This window comes from Zonotrichia albicollis, chromosome 14 (assembly GCF_047830755.1).
Source record: "Zonotrichia albicollis isolate bZonAlb1 chromosome 14, bZonAlb1.hap1, whole genome shotgun sequence".
Taxonomy (NCBI): Eukaryota; Metazoa; Chordata; class Aves; order Passeriformes; family Passerellidae; genus Zonotrichia; species Zonotrichia albicollis.
Genome location: NC_133832.1, coordinates 12104036 through 12122369, shown reverse-complemented (window position 1 = coordinate 12122369; position 18334 = coordinate 12104036). Strand labels below are relative to the sequence as shown.

Below are 18334 nucleotides of genomic sequence, written 5' to 3'. Positions count from 1 at the left end.
TGCTCTGGTTTTGCAAACCAATAAAATGATGCCACCTTTAAACTAAAGGTGCCTACACCTCAGTGCACTGTGAAACAGCCCAACATAACAATAAATTGCTAGATGCCCAATGATACTTGAACTAATAAAATACAAGAGGACCTTAATACTTAAATGGGAGAAAAACCATTGTATAACAAAAACCCAAGCTCAGACAACCATGCCTATTTCCCCTTCAACTACTGGTGATTTTCGAAATCTTATGGTTGCCAATCTTCAGTTTTATGGCATTAAAATTAAAATACTAAATTTCTAGGTTACTGCCCTATAAAGGAAAAGCCTTCCCAAAAATTAGTTGCTTATGCTATGTTTTAGCCAACTATAATAAAAAAGAAGCAGGAATAAACATTTTCCTTTCCCTGTAAAGTTTGTGAATTCTGTATTTTTTACTGTATGTGTATTGCCTATATCATTGTGCCTCCTGTGCACAGAGAAAATTAACTCAGGAGTTTCTGCTCTTTGAGTAGTCTTTCCTTATAATAAGATAGAAAATAAAAGGTTGCTTCTTCCAGTGCAAAAATTGAAACTGCAGAAAGCGTAGGGAACATCTGATTTGGGACGTCAGTGATCATATTCAAATTAAACCATTCATTTGGAGATCTCCTATGGTCTCTGACTTCCTAGGATGCAGTCAGGAAGTATTTTCTATCTTTTTTTTAACCCTCAAATCCAAGGACTAGATAGTTTCAACATTAAGAACACCTGGAAAAAAATCCCAACCCACAGACAAGATTCTCAGAAAGTGTATTGATTCTTCATGCAAATACTAGATAGTGGCAGACAGGCAATGAAATCATGGAATTCAGCACCACCAACACTGGGTGCTGGCAGGTTTTGGTTCCTGCCACAGGGAAGGAGCAGCATGCACTGGGAGCCCTGCACTACAGACAAGGCAAACCTCAATAAATCAGTGTAGCTGCCTGCACTGTGAAGGTGGGGATTCCACCCTCCCAGAGCCTTTACATCATGAGTGATTATGGAGAGGAAAAGGTGAGACAATCCTTCATCACCTTTGGAAGCAAACAGAAGATCCAAACTGGCTTTGTCCAGGTCCAGTTCAAGTGTCTCCTGTACTCCTTGGCAACAGCACTGCAGCCTTTAACTACTTAAAATGTTCATTTAGGGTCAGAAATATTCCTGGTGGATTTAGAGGCAACACTTCAGATCATGAGCCATGTCCTGCTTTTCCTATGACCCAGGTCAGAATTTGATCTCTTTTCTGAATCTCCTAGTAAACCTGAATACAAAATTTTCATGCATGGGCTCCACACAAGCTTACCAGATTGCTGGGATAGCACCAAACTGTGTGACAAACTAGATTGTAAATCTTAAAACCAGAGAGTGCTGAGCATCCATTATTACACTCTCTTCACCTCTATCCATCTGCCAAGCAGAGTTCAACTAACAGTCTCTTTGCCATTTGCTTATCTCTTCTAACAATATTTTGATAGTGGCAAATATATTTCTAAAGGATAAAGCAAGATGACCTTTAAAACACAAACATTTAAGATTATTGCAAAACATTAGCCAAAGAAAAGAGATAAAAATCAAATGGTGTGACAGCCACTTCTCCAGAGATGCTTCAGACATGATGCTATCCCTCAAATTCAAACTGGCAAAGGGGATATCCTTTAAGGTAATCAAGTCTGGCATAAGTAAGATATTTTACTTTCTTGCCTGTTATTCAAACTTCTCACATTGTTTGCATCAGACCATGCCACAGATTAAAGAATAAGTCACAAATGTCTGCCTGTGGCCAGAGGCAGAGAGAGGCAGCTGGGGCTCTGACACAGCTCCCACAGACAGAGGATTTGTAACAGGCTCAGCTCCCACCTCTGCAGGATCCATCAGTGCAGGTGCAACAATCAGCCCTTCAAGCTCTGACATCCTGCTTGTAAAATCCAGCTCAGAATCAAAAGTAATATCCTCCAACAGGGTATGCCACTCCAGTATTGCACATTAAATCATCTTTTCCATAATACTGACAGCTGACAGACACCCAGAATTTTCTTTACACTACAAAAGAAACCCCAAAAAACAGCACTGCAAAACAGGTCACTACAGACCTGAGTCATTGAAGAAAACAAAACCAGCTGTCTATTCAGAGAACAGCTGCTTACCTGTGCACTCTTCCACTGTGTCTCCAGGTGACTGTGTGACCTCTGTGGGCCTCGTGGCCATTATATATTCACTGAAACAGAGATGAAAGCATCAGTTTAATTTTAGTCCATCTCCCCACCAGAACATGGTCCCACCCAGAATGAAGAAAAAACATAGCAGAATCTTTTCTAAAACTACACGTCCAAATGGCTATCACAACCATGCCTTGCATACTTTTGTGCACTTTGGCCGCAGAACTTTTCATTTTTTCAGTGACACTTACTTCTCCAGCCACAACTAACAATCCAGTCTAATCATTGCCAGCACCTCTGTCTTGCTAAGAGACCAGAATCAGAGTTGCTCTCAGGAAAGATGTCATTACACTTGCTCAGCAAACACTGTAATGCTTCCCAGTTTTAGAATAATGAACCTTTGCTAGGGAGCGACAGCTCCACACCACTGTAAAAAACAGAAGTTAGTGCTCAGCTGCCCAGAGTTCATGCATCACAGTGTGCTCACAGCAGGCACCAGTCTAGTCTGTCATCATTATTAAAACCAGTTAAGCATCAGCACTGAAACATCATTCCAGGCTATGCTACATTTGTGGAAACCAATAGATCAAATTTATTTTGGATGCAGTGCAATCAGCTTTTAAGCACAAGCTCTGAAACCTTATCGCCAGCAGGGCTATTGATCAACTAAATTAGCAGATGGCATCATCTTCCTCCCTGATGAAAACAGAAGTCCAGCCTAGTTTTAACATCATTCAGTGGTAACTGGCTCCACTTTGTATTTTCCAAAGGGGTGTCTGTCACAGACAAAGGAATGAAGCAGCACACCACAGGAGGTACAAATGTCAGGCAACAATGGGAATGTGACAGTTTAGCAGGGCAGCTCACAAACACTGTCCTTTGCCATGGAAGGTACCTCAGTGGTACTTATATAAAAGTAGAGGCTCCCATATGCTGTCAGGACTCCTAGAATCTTTACAACCAAATCCTGCTCTCTTTTCTGCATAGATCACAACTAACAATTTTCCATATTTAAGTGCTGTAACAATACAGCCAAGTCAAGTCTCTCCAGAGCAAACAAGACTGTGATTCTGTACCAGGCTGGACAATCACTAAACTCTTCCATTTCTTCTGCATCACCCACATGCTCTAAAATCTGTCATGCTCAAAAGCAGTGGGACTTTTCTATGAGCCCACATCCTCAGACAGCCTTGAAAGATAAAGTGCACAAACTCAGGGGCAGAGGAGCGTGTCAGAGGAAAGAAGGGAGCAGCTCATGGAGGTAAATCAGGAGGGCTCCTGTGACAAAAGAGGCCATGGAATAAAGCATTGCCTGCACTCACCACACAGACATGGAAAATATAAAGCTGCTGAACCATGGGGAGGAATTGGGGAGGTACAGAAGAGAAGCAAAGTGCAGTCAAACAGATCCCCTGGGAGCACTGGGCACAGGAGAGCATCAACACAATCCAGTTCCAAACAATCTCACTTCTGCTTGTTGAAAAATGAAAAAGTCATTGCAACAACCAGGACTGATTACACCTTTCCTAACTGAGTTGCACTGAGGTTGTTCTTGAAACAATTCTCAGAAAATATTGACAAGCAATAAAAAATAAAATTTCCAAGTTTCCTTCAGGATGATCATAACCATTCATCCTTTTTCCCCTTGTCTCATCAATTATCTAGGAAAATGTTTGCATTTCCTGCATACTTTCTTTAAAGCAGTCATCAGTAGGCGTTCTTATAGACTCTTTCTTTTTATTAAAAAGAAATTTGGTTCCAATTTTTCCTCTCAGCTTTATACACCATGCACATGGTATTAGATTTTTCTGAGATAAAGGGAAATGCATTTGAAATAAAATATTGAGAAAGTATTCAACAAATTTACAAGGACAAACTGACAAGTCTCCAGACTTGAGTCTATTTTCACAGAATGTGAGTGGACCTGGAATTTGGCTTATCTAGACCTCTAACTTCTGCTTTTTCCACCTTCAGTTAAACCAAAGCAATATAAAATTGATTCTTTCAGATCCAGATTTGTCTGCATCAGTTCAACATTTATTTAACTCACTCAATCATCTCAGCTGCTCACTCAGAATCCTTCCAGCCCTTGAAGATATTTTGACTGCAGTGTTTATTGTAACTGCAAGCACATATTTCCAACTGGTCTACCTTTTACAAAAATAGAGCTTCAATGCAAAGCAGTTCAGCTCTGAGGCAGCTTCTTCACAGTCAAATCAGCTCCAGCATTAACTCAATTTTATAGTTGAGTTCTCTGGGGCACATAGAGCTCAAATGTCAACTACAAGGGTGCCCCATTTAGGACCTCATCATCTTTTTCCAGTGAACTGAACATCACAGATTTTCTCAAGCTCTGAGTCAGTTGAAGTAGCTGAATTACAGGGGAAAAACCCATAAAATATATGGTGTATATATTCCACCAGCAAAGTGGAGGTTCCATCATTGAAAATCTGATGACAAACCTGGAGGAAAGTCAGCAATTAGGTGGCAGTTAGACTTCAAATTCTGGTGGCAGAGAGTTGTACTTTACAGAGAAGAGTTAGCAAAGCCACAAGCCCTAGCCTGGAGGTCAGTGTAATGGAGAAAAAAAGGACAAAACCCCATCAATACAAATACACATGAGTGCACAGGCATTAACCAATCAAACCTCCAGACATTCACCACTGCAGACAGACACAGGGTCAGGATGTATCAATACCCTGCACATCCAGTGCAATCAGCCGTGCTGACCCCCTGGGAGCTCTCCCAGAGCATTACACCATTAGAGACAAAGTTTTCAACAAATTCTGTCTGTGTATTGATTTTCAGTGATAAAAATATTAGGTTAAATAAATGGCCTTTAGAGCATAGTTCTGATACTCCTGAGGTGCCACAGGACAGCTGGGAGGAGATGCTTGCACAGGGATGCAGGAGAATTCTCCTCAGTGTGGAACAGCGGGTGCATTTCCCCCGTCTACACCTTTCTAATGTTCTTAATCCTCTCTCAAACAGGATTTGCAATCCCTACAGGTGCAGCCCTCCTGCTGCAGAGGTACAGGGCACACAAGATGTTGAACCTCTGCCACACTCCTCAAATCCAGACTCAGCCATGGCCAGAAATCCACTGCATCAATTCCTGTGTGGGGCCATGGGAAAGACTGAAAGGTTACCAAATGCACAGTGTTTGCCTCTCCCTGCACAGCATGGATTACCACAAATGTGAATTAATTAATTACTTGCAAAGAGTGGCCCCTATGTAGCTGCAATCACACAAATAATACTGACATTATTAGACCCTATTCTCATTGCTAGGGTTGCTTTAAAGCAATTAAACCCCTACAAAGTTACAGGATTTGCTTTACCTCTAAAACAGAGAATGGAACTTAGCAGTCCCCACTACCCCCATTTGGTTTGATGTTTAGATCCAAGTTATCCCTGCTATCCCACATAACATTCTCATTGATAACCCCACTGTGCTGCATTCACTCAGAGCTCTTCAACTCATTACAGGAACTAATGAGTCTGAAAAGTAATAAGAAATCTCCAGGAACAGGAGAAATGTCCTTGTCTCCCCTTTGCAAACTGAACCAACTGGACAAATATTTGGAGTTCTCTATGGGAGGGCAGTGATAGAAAAAAGAAATAAAGCTCCAGGATGGTGCTCTGACCATTGGCTTTGCTGAGCTGAGCACATGACTTAATATGTACATGGGGGGTTAGGGGTGAGAGAATCTCACCAAATGAATAAAAGACAATTCCCTTTCACTGCTTGGTTTGTGTATTTAAGGACTCCTGGGAAGTTTGCTTTGTACAGCACTCAAGTTTCTTGCAAATAACAAAGGTCCAAGGGAAATGCTCTCTGCTCAGCCTCAGAAAGGGACACAGCCTCAGAAAAGGGACACAGCCTCAGAAAAGGGACACAGGCTCCTTGCTGGCTCTCCAGTGGAGCAGGAGACTTGGAAACTGCACAGCAGGCCAGCTCCCAGCCCACCTTCAGAGCTTCTTCAGCATCAGTCATGATTCTGCATCAGCATCCCACAAAGCCAGTGATCAAAGGAGATGCTGAACCCTGAACAGCCTCTTTCTTATCAAATAAGTGCTTGAGGAAATAAAGCCTCCAGAATGCAAGGCACTGTGTTCAGCTAGCATCTTCATGGCCTACAGAACACAGGCAGTGGCAAGCAGCCAAGAGAAAGAGGTGAAATTTTTGCCTGGGGCTTTTAAAGACCAGTTTCCTCCATACTACAAAAATTGTTTGAAATCAAGCTTATGCTCCAGATTTCAGGGCACACACTTTCCACAGCAAGAGGCATCAGCGCAGGAAAATGGAGCCTGTGGACCCCATCTGTTCCTCCAGGTCACCACCCTGCAGCCAGCCTCCCCCAGAACACTCTTCAAGCTATTGCAGGAGCTCAGAGACAGCTCCTCTACTTCTCCTGAAAACCAAGGTTCAAAAAAAAACACAGAAAGCAGGATGGTTTCATATGCAGATTACATTCTGCAGCAAAAGGTGAATGAGAGGTTAAATTTTCTTCTCTCTTATTAAAGCACATTAGAGGACTCTGTTCTGACAAAATGTGGTTGATGGCTTTTCTCTCAGGGAGCCCAACAAGCTATCAATGAACTCATTGATCGAATAACAGCTAAAGAAGTAAAGTTTACCCTCTGCAACTTCACTAAACAGGATTTCAGAGTCAATCATAGCAATGGCAAAGCCAGCAAGATTTCTATTCAATTTTCACATCCCTTGAGCATATCAGAAACTCAGCAACCAAAGCTCCCTTTGCTCTCCATGAGATGAGTGACCTGCACTCAAGGCCCACAGCACAGAAAATGCTGAACAGTGTGGGATTCAACAAAACAGCTTTGTTGAAACAGGGTGCAATCCAACAGGAGAGGGGGAACCAGGATCTGACCTTGCACAGCTGATCCCACTGTGCTCTTCTACAATGGAGTGTTCCTAGGAAGGAATTCCCAGGGTTTCTGCCAGCCCCTGGCTGGTGTCTCCCATGGGGTCCCTCCCATGCTGTTTAATGTAGGTACAAAAGAACAGCACAAACAGCATTTCACACCAGGATTCTTGCTACTCTCTCCACTGGTAATGGGGAGGGGAAGAGTTTATAAAGTCAAAGAATATTGACCTTGTAATTTTCACTGAACAAAGGATAGTTCAAGAAGGTTTAAGGTCCTTGTCCAAGGATCACAACTAATAAATACAGCAGCAGTACCCACCAGGGTGTCTGGATAAGCGTTAGATAATATTTAATATTAATAAGATATCCTCCCAGAATCAAGCAGGTGGTCATAATTCCCCATAGCAACAGACAATATTCAGCTCCTAACCTTGAGAAAATATCCAGAGCAGCAACCATGCCCATGGAGAGATCAATTCCCAGCTCGCACACCTTGCATTCAGACACTGCCCCCAACCCCTGTGTCCCCACACCTTGGCTCCTCTGTGAAGACTCTCCAGCAGACAGGTCCCAAAGTGCTGAACTCCTGTTTGCTACAATCTGCCTTGGGAAGGCTCTGCCTGACAGCAGCTCTGAAGGATTTCTGCTGTTCACCAGCGCCTGAAGCATTATGTCCTGCCCTCCTAGTGAGTGTGTGTGCAACACTAATGGAAAGCAGCTGGTGGGCTGAAGCAGACTTTAAAAAAAAAAGTAAGAGGAGGAAATGCCTTTCATACAGTCACATAGACTCATTCTGTAATTGTGTGAGAAGCCAAGAGGATAAGAAGGGGGAAGGGTAAATGGGAAAAATTCATAAGCACTCTGTTACCAGTCCAGAAACTGAGAGTCAATTCCTCTCTTCCCTGCAGCCCCATCTCCCCAGAGTCCCTGCACTCCTGCCACTTGTTGGTTTAGGGAATTGTGTCCCTGCCTGTGGGGAGTGACTGCAGCACAGCCCTGGTGCCTTACACCTGAGGGTTTGTACTCAGCTCAGGAGGCCAAAGGGAAGTCCCAGAGCTTTGTAACACTTGGCACCCACAGCAGACAGATTAACTTGGTTTGCTGCCACTTCAAGCTCTCCTCATGCCCCTAATTACTCTGCTGTGCTTATTAGCATGATCTTGGGTAGCTGCTGTCTGTGCAAAGTCTCTGCTGCAAGTCTTCATCAGCTCAGACAATACAGCAAATATCTACCTGCTAGCCAAAAGCCAAGGAAAATAGGTCTTGATAGCCCATCCCTAATAATAATTTATCACAGATTTTACAGTGCATTTGCAGAGAAATGTGACAGAAATTTGCCCAAATCAAGACTGGCTCTAACATAGTCATGATCTAAGCCACAGCAAGATTTTGGCCCCAGACTGTCTCCATCTTAAAGGAATGGCCAATAAATGACCCAGTTAAATTCCACCACTTGGCAATAGCATAGGAGTAAGATTTTCCCATGTAGTAATTCTTTATCTTCACACCAACACACTGGGGAAACTTCAGGAAACAGCTGGAATGAGGATCTTCTCCCACTCTTCCTAAAAAGAAGAAAAGGAATAGCAAAGCCTTCCAGCAACCACACTAAAGGAACCATTTGCCAGCAGCAGGAGACACCCTCAGATCCACTCGACAGGGATAGATTTGAAGTAGCTGTGGAGGAGGAGGAGGAAGAGGAGGAACATGCATTTAAAAATCATCAGGGATGTAACCAAGGCTGCCTTTGCCAGCTGGGAGCTGCCCCCAGAGAGCATCACTGCCTCTGGAAATGGTCTCAAGGCAAAGCAGCAGGAAATGTCAACCACTACCACTGACCAGCAGACAAGCCTCATGCCAGCAGAGTCAAGGTGGGAATAAAAGTCAAGCTCACTTCTCTGCCTCTCCAAGTGGTAAATTCCACAAGTAAATGTAATCTTCCATCCCAGATTTGGAGGTGGGCATATTTAGCCATTGTTTTCTAGCTTGTGCATGTGCTTTTTACCCCCTCTCCAAATTTCTAATTAATTTAGTTTCCCCTAGAGCCTTCAGGCATCAATTCAGATGACTGGGGTCTGATCTGGGGTGTGCAGAGCCCTGGGAGCCCATGGGCAGCTTTGTAGGGATCAGCAGAAGGTGGCAAAGGAAAGAGTTTGCCATCAGCTGGCTCAACATGCTCTACAGGGGCTGAAAGTCTGCGAGCCAGAGAAAACTTCATGGAAATGGCCAATATTTCCAAATTCTGAAGGTGACAAGTATTAGACAGCAAAATCTATGAGACAGAGCTTGTCTTTTAAACATATTCTAGCAGATGGAGACTATTGGGCTGGGATTTGGGTAAATTCACTGGTTTTCCTAGCTCTATCAGGAAATTACTGGATTTCTAACAAGAGCCAGGTTATTTATCACTCAGCCATGAGCTTCTTTACCAGTGTAATCACCATGGTCACACTGAACTCCTGCAAAGCTTCATGAGCCCTGAGGGAGAGTTAAATATCACCTCTGCTGCAGGAGAGCAGCATGCTGGGGCTGTTGGACTGACACAAGTGATAGAAACACATAGACAGTAAATCACAAAAAAACCCATAAAATTTCACAGGAGCAATCTGCATATTTGCCCCCATATCTGAGTCACAGTGATTTCAGTCTCAGACACTGGGAAGGACCATTACACCCTGGGCCTGAAAGAAAAGAGTCTGGAGGTATTTTCACCAAATTAAGCTGTCTGACTATTGCAGGAAAAACGAGGCTGAAACAATAGAGAACTGAACACCAGAACTGAAACATGGAACTTCAGGCTATATCTAAGGCTTTCTCCTTTTTTAAGGTTTTTCCAAAACAGTCACTTATCCCTCAACTTTTAGTTAAAGATGGAGGGAAAAAAAAATCTTCAGATACAATGAAACTTCTCAGGACAAGAGATAATAAAGACATTTAATGGCCTAGAATTCAAAGTGCGCTTAAAAATTTTTTTTTAAAAAGGGAGGGACAGAAAATGCTGGAAGAAACTGTTACAATTTTTCTCTGAAGATCAAAATGCCATAAAACCAGCCAGCCATCTTTTGGCTATAAAGAAGCAAATAAAACACAGGCTTTGTGGTCTCAGAAGCTGCCTTTGGCAGGAAGCTCAGGAAATCTCTCTTCATGTGAAGTCCCAAAGCCTATTTGTCAGTATCTGCTGCCTGCACACACAACAAATAAAAACAAGGCCAGCTCCTCTCCAGTTGGAACACAGTGTGTGGCTGGCTCAGCCCGAGTTCCCACTGCCCTGGGCATTTCTGCAGCTCAGAGCCCAGCCTGGCTCCTGACCAGGGAAGGGCAGAGGCAGCCTCTGTGCTTGCAGAGGGAGCTCTGTGGGAAGTTTGATGGTTTGATTCCCCTCCCTTCTTCTATCCTAAAGAAAGCCTCCTGCTGTCCCTGCTCTGCTCTCTCCAGAGCCTCCAGTTCGGCACCTCCTGAAGTACAATGGCCTTGAAGCACATGGAGAAAGAACTCTTGGAGATCATCCATGTGCTCAGGGCAGCTCCTGACCTTTTGCTCTAGCATGAGCAACTACTAAAAAGGGATCCTACTTCTCTGGGATTCCAGACACAAATACTGCTCTAAAACAGGATCATCTAAAATAAGATTATCTGAGCTAATGCTGTTTTGCACCAATGGAGTATCAGGCTGAATTCCCACTGTATTTGAAGGCAGTGGTACAGCAGCATCAGGGGGCAGAGATGGTACATGACAGCAGAAACTGGCACCAAAGACAACAAGAACTGCAAGGTGGGGCAGTGACAAGCAGGCACGTGGGGGAGAGAATCAGATGGGGACAGACATTCTGTAAGATATTCACAGGCCAAGGCTGCAAGAAAAGAAACAATGAGACTCTTGGCATCTTTTTAATTTAAGCTTTTGAAACATTCTTTTCACTGAACTGAAATGATGGAAAGCAGTGTGGCTGCTGGAGTGAACCAGCAAACAATTCCTCCACACCTCTGTCAGGTCTGTATTTTCCCATGTGCAGAGATAGCTTGATGGTTACCTTGTGTCTCTGTCCTAACTCTGAGCTAGACCACTCAAATCCATCTCATTTCCATCAGAGCTACTGTGTGGATCACAGGTGCCTTGTTAGACGAGTGATATCTGGAAGCCCCAGCAGAAGTGCACAGTTACATAACCCTGAGAATGTATAAGCATAAATTAATTCATCATGAATGCAAGCCAAGCATTTATTTAACTCACTAATTAGCACCACATCCTTGAATTTCAGAGGCCAAAAGGAGCAACCACCACAAAATTTTGAAGCTGGAATGCCACCCTGGCTGTGGATGGATGGTCAGAAAGCAACGTCAGGCAGCTTTGTCTGCACAGCCAAGTTTCCTTGCTCTGAGTGCCACAATTCCCTCTAAAGAGTATCCTTAGGGCGGAGATAATTTTCATCCTAGCAGCTGGTATAGACCTGTGGTTTGGATTTGTGTTTGAAACAGTGCTGATAACTCAGAGATGCTTCCTTTAGCACTAAGCAGGTCTTACCCAGAGCCTTCCCTGCTCCTCACCCACCCCAGCAGCGAGAGGCTGGGGGTGCACAAGGAGCTGGGAAGGGACACAGCCAGGACAGCTGAGCCCATCTGAGCCCAGGGATGTCCCAGACCATATGAAAACTGGGGAAGGAGGAAAGGGGGGCATTTGGAGTGATGGTGTTTGTCCTCTTGTCACCATTACATGTGACAGAGCCCCGCTGTTCCGGGGATGCTGAACACCTGCCTGCCCTGGGGAATAAATTCCTTGTTTTGCTTTGCTTTTGTGCATGACATCGCTTTACCTATTAAATTGTCTTGATCTCAACCCACGATTTTTCTCACATTTACCCTCTCCAATTAATTAATAATTCTCTCTCCAGGCCCAGCAGGGGAGAGGTAGGGAGTGGCTGTTGCGGGGCTGAATTGCTGGGGTTGAAGCACAGCAGTCACAAAGGCACCAACATGCTGTAGCATGGAGACAGGACACAACAGAGCACAGAATGTCCAGGCACCTGGACACCTCTCCAAATGCAGCAGCACACACAGGTACAACAGCTAAAGAAATGAATAAGGATGTGTGTGGCCTTTTTCAGACACATTGTGTTGGAAACATTGGGCTGTTGGCACAACCTTGACTTTTGGCACAGTGATGAGCAGTGACAGCTCAGCATCTGCAAGCAAAATCAGGCAGGATATCAACTGCCTGGGGTTTTTCTTTGTTTGTATAATGACTCCCCCAGTGGAGTGGGAGGCCAACTGCGAACTTGACAAAAATAATTATTAATAAAATAATAAGGTAAACAAAATAAAATATGAGAGTTTGCAGTTAGTATTTCTGTATTCAAAATAATATTTAAAACTACTTAATCCATAATGCTTTTACTAACCCTGAGACTATAACAGATGTAATGCAGAGCTATAAGCTTGAATCACATTAGTGTAGAACACCTTGTGCTCAGCTGTTTTCTTACAGCAGGAGAAATATGGGGGGTGGAAGGGAATCAACCTTGGAATTACCTTGGGGTTTTTCCTGTTTCCCCATGGACAGACTTATCTCAGATTTCCTCAAATCTGGCTGGTAATCAGCTCCAGCTGCCCTACACCAGCCCAGGTAGGTTATCTGCTGGAAGCACAACTTGAACCCACTGCATTTTTGTCCCATATATCATCATATTTCAGCTTTTACATCCAATTCTAGGCCTTCACATCACAGTAGATATGAAAGCCTAAAACTCTGTAGAACTCTGCACAAGGAGGAAATGACAATCTCTCCAGTTGGCTCTAGGCATACAAAGCCAGACACTTGGAGCAGCAGAAGTTTCTGTCTAAGAGAACACAAGGGAAAATTATGACAAGATGTTTTCATGGCTCAGTCTGGCAAAATCATGAAGACAAAAAACCTGATGGTCAAAGGATGCAGAAGAGTGAAAATCACATTTAGCAGATTGTCCCAGCCCAAGCTTCTGCTCCTCTGCAAGGGATGCAGGACAAGCAGCAGTGGAGGTCAATCTGACAGCATATCAGCCAAATACTCAGAACCTTGGTGATAGCAAAAGGGCTGTGCTACTGAAACCAAACAAACAGGACTGCTTGGAATTCCTCTGCCTACAGCCAGCAAACACACTGTACCACTGTGGCTGCAAAAACAAACACATCCAGAGAGAAGCACGAGCAGAATGAGGAGATGGGAGTGACTCACTGCTGGATTAGAGCAGAATTGAACTTCTTGCACAAAGATGAGTCAAACAGAGTGAATCACAAAGAGAAGTAGTTGATTTTTTGGTTAATAATACAGCACCATTGTACTGACAGTGCCCGACTGCCTGCAGTGCCATGGCTCTGACACCTCCTAACTGCTCTTGTTCACCCTCTCTGCTATTTTTGAATAAGAAAACAGGACTTAAATCTCTATACATTTAATACCAGACAGAGCACTGAATGACTCCTGTGGGCTGAAGACAAAATCCTCACAAGTGTACAAACACTGTACAATTGCCTAATACAGGAGCATGCTCATAGGCAGTGCATGCAAAGATTCCTCCAAGAGACTCACAGCCCCTGAGGAGTGTTTGTACCTCAGCTCACACTCTCTGATTTGGCTTAGTGGGAAGAGCTCTCCACTTTCCATAAAACCTTGAAACAGTTTCTTGAAACTGTTCCAAGGATTGTCCCTACACAGGTGAACTTGCTTTGCTGGGCAGAAACCACCAATCATAGATAGTTTCATCTCAAAATCCCCCAACACTGAAAAGCTGTTAATGAGAGATTCTTGCTTGTGTTGTAAAATAATATGCTAAAGTGATGTACAATAAAAAGACATGTAAACAGACATATTTAGGAATACCAAAGTGTTTATGGGAAGCATTTTACCTCTCCTGAATTCATCAGCCACACAGACAGATAGATCCCAGATCACCACAGGGACAGTGGCTCTGCCACAGCTCCCAGGAAGCCTGCACTGATTCCAGAGCTGCTAGCTGAGCCCATGGACCACGGCTGAGCCGAGATGATCCTGGGGGATGCCACAGGCAGGGATGGCCAGGGAACTCAGTGTCTCACTTTAAACAGCCCTGGAGTCTTGGAGAGATGCTTCACGTCTAAAACAGCGCCAAAGAGAAAAGCATCCCTCCCTGCAGCCAGCAGCAATGCATCCCTCCCTGCAGCAGAGCCTCTCCTCAGCCCGGCAGCAATGCAGCCTCGAGCAGGAGGGAGACAGGGGAGGCTGAGGAGCTGCTGACAGAGAGGAGCCAGCAGGCTCAGCCTGGCCCAAGCTGCTCCTGCAGTAGCAGTTGGAGGAGCTTTAAAGCACTTCCCATCCACTCATCACTGTCCCATCTAAAGCAGCAGCTGCTGGCTGTGCATGGGGAGCCAAAGGCTCAAAGGGCCACACAAACACGTCAAAGTTGTAAAAAGTGCAACTGGCTGCAAGGACAAAGGGATTTTTGGGATTTCCACCATCCCCTATGAGGCTCTTCATCAAGAAGGCTGGGTGAAGGTGCAGGGCAGTGAACAGCCTGTCCACCAGGTGGACAGCTCTGTGCCATCTTCAGAACAAACCCAGCAATCACCACAATCTCCTCCTGACATTTATCTGAACAGGCATCAACACAAAACACAGCAACAGAACCTAACCCAGAAAACATATTTTACCCAATTTCATGGTCGTAACATCATTTTAGATGGACAATTGCTTTCATCTCAAACAATCTAGAAATTTATTGAAAATTCTACTGATGCATTCCTTGATCAACTTGCTTTACCCAAGTGCTGAACTTCTTTGCAGGATAAAAGTGCACATCAGCATTTTTTGATAATTATGGGATATAAGAAAAGAACACAATACCCCACTGGAAGTGCAAAGCTTGGCAAAGCAGAAGACACTCAAGCTGAAATGTCCATAATTCTGAGATTGTTTGTGAAATCCTGAGTGACCACATTAAATACAGTTAAATACAATTTCTTATAGACTCCTATAGAAACCAGACTGAGCTGGCACATAAAGCCTTCAGCCAAATATTTTATATAGCTTCTAACACACTATATTTATCTTTGGAAATTGGCAGTTTGCATTGACCATCAGTGAACCTTGCTATTCAAGCAACCACATTTTCAGCTCATAACAACATACTTGGCTGGTCCCAAAAACTGAGGAGCACATGAAAAGATTCCTCCACAGGCTTTAGGAAACTTTATCATATTTGTTCAGGTTTAATATTTTTTTCTTGCACCATGCTTGGAGCAAGAAAGAAACAGAACTCTGCAACAAGGGTGATGATAAACTCAGCAGAACAATTCAAGATTACTCAGGTTGCCTATGCTGGTTAAAGAGAAATATGAAATCAATTTAGAAGTTTTATTTCAGTGAAATAGCGGCCAAGATTGGGACTGTGATGAAGAATTACCTGGATTAGGCTTTGGGTTCTTTTATTTTCATTTCACAAGAGGACATTAACAAAGCACTGGGACAAGACTCGGTGTACAAAATAAGATCCAGCCTAACATTATTACAGTGTACAAGGCAGAGCCTTGGCTTCCTCCTGTAAGATGTGGGGCAGTGGGGTCAATGTGCCAGCAGCACAGGAGAGCACTCGCTGAAGCAGCTTTTAAAACATTCCAGGGGCTTTAGCTGGACCCAGCCCTGGGGAACCCTTCCCCAAAGCCCATGGCAGCTTTCCTGGCAGGCACTGAGCTCCAGCTCACTTGGGCCAAATTCCTGCTGGTATCCAAACCAATTGCTTAAAGCATAAAAGTAATTTCATTCCAAAAGAGCTTTCATTCAGAAAGCAAATTAACTTCTACGGGTCAAATGACCACGTGAGAATTTGGGGAAGTTGTTCCAAGGACACTTTTGTCCAGAAAGATAAATACCTCATGTTAAACTGCAAACAAATTTCATTGAAAATTAATCTCAGGGTAAAAACATCACTATTTCTGCAACTGGTGTCTTGAACTCATTTTAAGTGCCTAAAACCACAGCCAAATCAGGACATAAAATCTGTGAAGACTGCAAAGGGTTGATAGTTGCATTAATTCACCTGGGAACACATCATAGGGCTGAAATAACAGTCTGAGAATAGAACCTGTGCACATATATGAAGTGTAGAGACCTAACTGAAAAATATCAAAAAAGAAGACTGTTCAATTAAAAAAAAAACCAAAAAAACCCACAACTGTTCCTCATAAGTCGGGTGGAGATTGATCAGGAAAGAAGAGATGGTTTATCACATGTAAAAAAGCTTCATCTGTCTAGCCTTTATACAGCCTCTCTCCGAATTACAATTTGGTTTTAAGTGCATTAGATTCTGAAGGATTGGGGGGGGAAAAATCAAACAATGTAAATTTACTACTTTTTGTCAATTCAAGTGCCAATCCACCTACCTTGATCAGGACTCACTCACAGCCCTTTTGCTAGTTCTGATGGCACACTCTCCCTTTACCCAAATCAAACTTCTCTGCCAAATATTAATTCCCTGTCACAAATTCCAGAGGAGGAAAGGAGTCAATATGGGATGGAAAAGCCAACAGAAATGCAGTAGGAGTTGTGTGCCTTTGAAAATGCACATTTCCACCAGAGTAATGTGAGACAAACTGCTGGTGTGAGGGATAACCCTTTGGGAGAAGGAAAAGGAGTTGCCAGCTCCACTTTTGAGCTATTTTCCTCCCTCTGCTATCCAGGACTTACCCACACATTTAACCATCAGTATTCACATCTTAAGCCTCAAGACACAATTTCATTTGTCCTCCACTGTGCATGTTCCCTGTGTGTAATCTCTCACTGGGTGCAAGAATAGAGCCCTCTGCAGTCTGCTGGTGCAAAACATGAGCAAACCACTCCTCAGGTTTGGTAGCAGGAAATTTTGTTCAATTCCTCAGCAGGGAGAATGTCAAAGGAAAAACAGAATGCATCTTCATGGTGGTTTAAAGCACAAACATGATTCTCTCATTCTATTTTCCCTTGATAGCTTACTCCAACAGAACATGCCAGCAAAGCAATAAAAAATATTTTTTTTAAATACAACCAAATCTCTCAACAGGGAGCAATTACAGAAACAAACCTCAAATTGCTTATAGAAAAACTGAGCTCATCAAGTTCTTAAAGAGCATTTACTGCCAGACTTCTAGCCGAACATTCTTTAAAAGCCACTGTGAATTTCTGTATTTCTCCTTTTTATGTGTTAATGTAGAAACAATACAGCTAATCACGAGGGAAGAGGAAATTTTCCCTCTTGTTATAATTAAACAGGAAAAGGTTCTTAATGCCCTTTCCAATATTTCATATTTGTACCTCTGAAGGAGAAAAATCCACGACCAATTTTCACTAAATGAATATTTTAGCCAGGACTTTTTTTTTTTTTGCACTTTTGTGCTTAGGCTGGCACTTCAGACCCAAGGCAAACCCACTTTGTTCAAGTCTGCAGCTGCAACACAACAAAGACAGAATTTCAAAGCACCCACCAGACCCAGCTCCCTTTGGGAAGGTGCAGGGGAGGGCTCAGCTTGGCACTTACTTTTCACTTTTCAGGCACCCGTAGAAGCCAGCCATGGTGCTCCCAGGGAGGTGTGTGTGCATTTAATTCATTCCAGGGCAGGACTGCCAGCCCAGGGATCTGTGCAGATTTCCCCAGAGCCCCGGCGTGCTGCAGCAGCCCTGGCCAGATAAAGTTCCTGATCCGAGGCGCTCAGACTCTGCTGAACTGGCTCCAAGGAGGGCTGTGCCTGCTCCATAAATGGATATGAATTGTTAACTCCCCCTTTTCCTCTCTCCTTCCAGCTCTTGGTACCGCACAGCATCCCAAGTGTAAAATACCATATGGCATAGGATTCCGTCCCCCTGCAGGACTAATGAGGGGCTTGCTTACAATTACAATGTGAAGAAGCCCTGAGGAGATTAATTGTTATTGTTATTCTTTAGACAGAGGAAAGCTACAGAAAATACTTGCAACATCTCTGAAATAACAACTAAAAGCTGTAATTGTTCTCCAGCACAAAAGGGGTGCACAGGATCTTTCAAAACAGGCATTATCCCAGTTCACTGTAAATCACAATCTACTCTAACAAGCTATTCTGCGCATTAACAGGAAAAAAACCCAAACAACTGCATCTCTGCAATATTTCAAGGTCAGGCAAAACACTTAAGAGTTTAAATTAGCCAGCACACCCATATGGCAGAGTTACTGCCTGGTGATGGCCTCTGCCAATTTACCAACAGTTGTCACTCACTGGGTGTAGGAACAGGTAAATGCTGGGGAACACAAATCTCAAG

The 18334-nt window shown here is 43.6% G+C and overlaps 1 protein-coding gene across 6 annotated transcripts in view; it reads right to left on the bottom strand.

The window, feature by feature from the left end:
- Positions 1-18334, bottom strand: part of KIAA1210 (KIAA1210 ortholog) — a 67875-nt gene that overhangs the window by 37543 nt on the left and 11998 nt on the right. For 3 of the 6 annotated variants that reach the window (XM_074551562.1, XM_074551561.1, XM_014265367.3), the window contains exon 2: positions 2160-2230. In XM_074551562.1, the coding sequence (XP_074407663.1) occupies positions 2160-2220 (61 nt within the window). In that variant the 5' untranslated portion in view covers positions 2221-2230. Of the gene's footprint in view, positions 1-2159; positions 2231-7596; positions 7762-17579; positions 17941-18334 lie in introns of those variants that run through there. The other 3 variants (XM_014265364.3, XM_014265365.3, XM_026791929.2) reach the window with 3 other exon arrangements.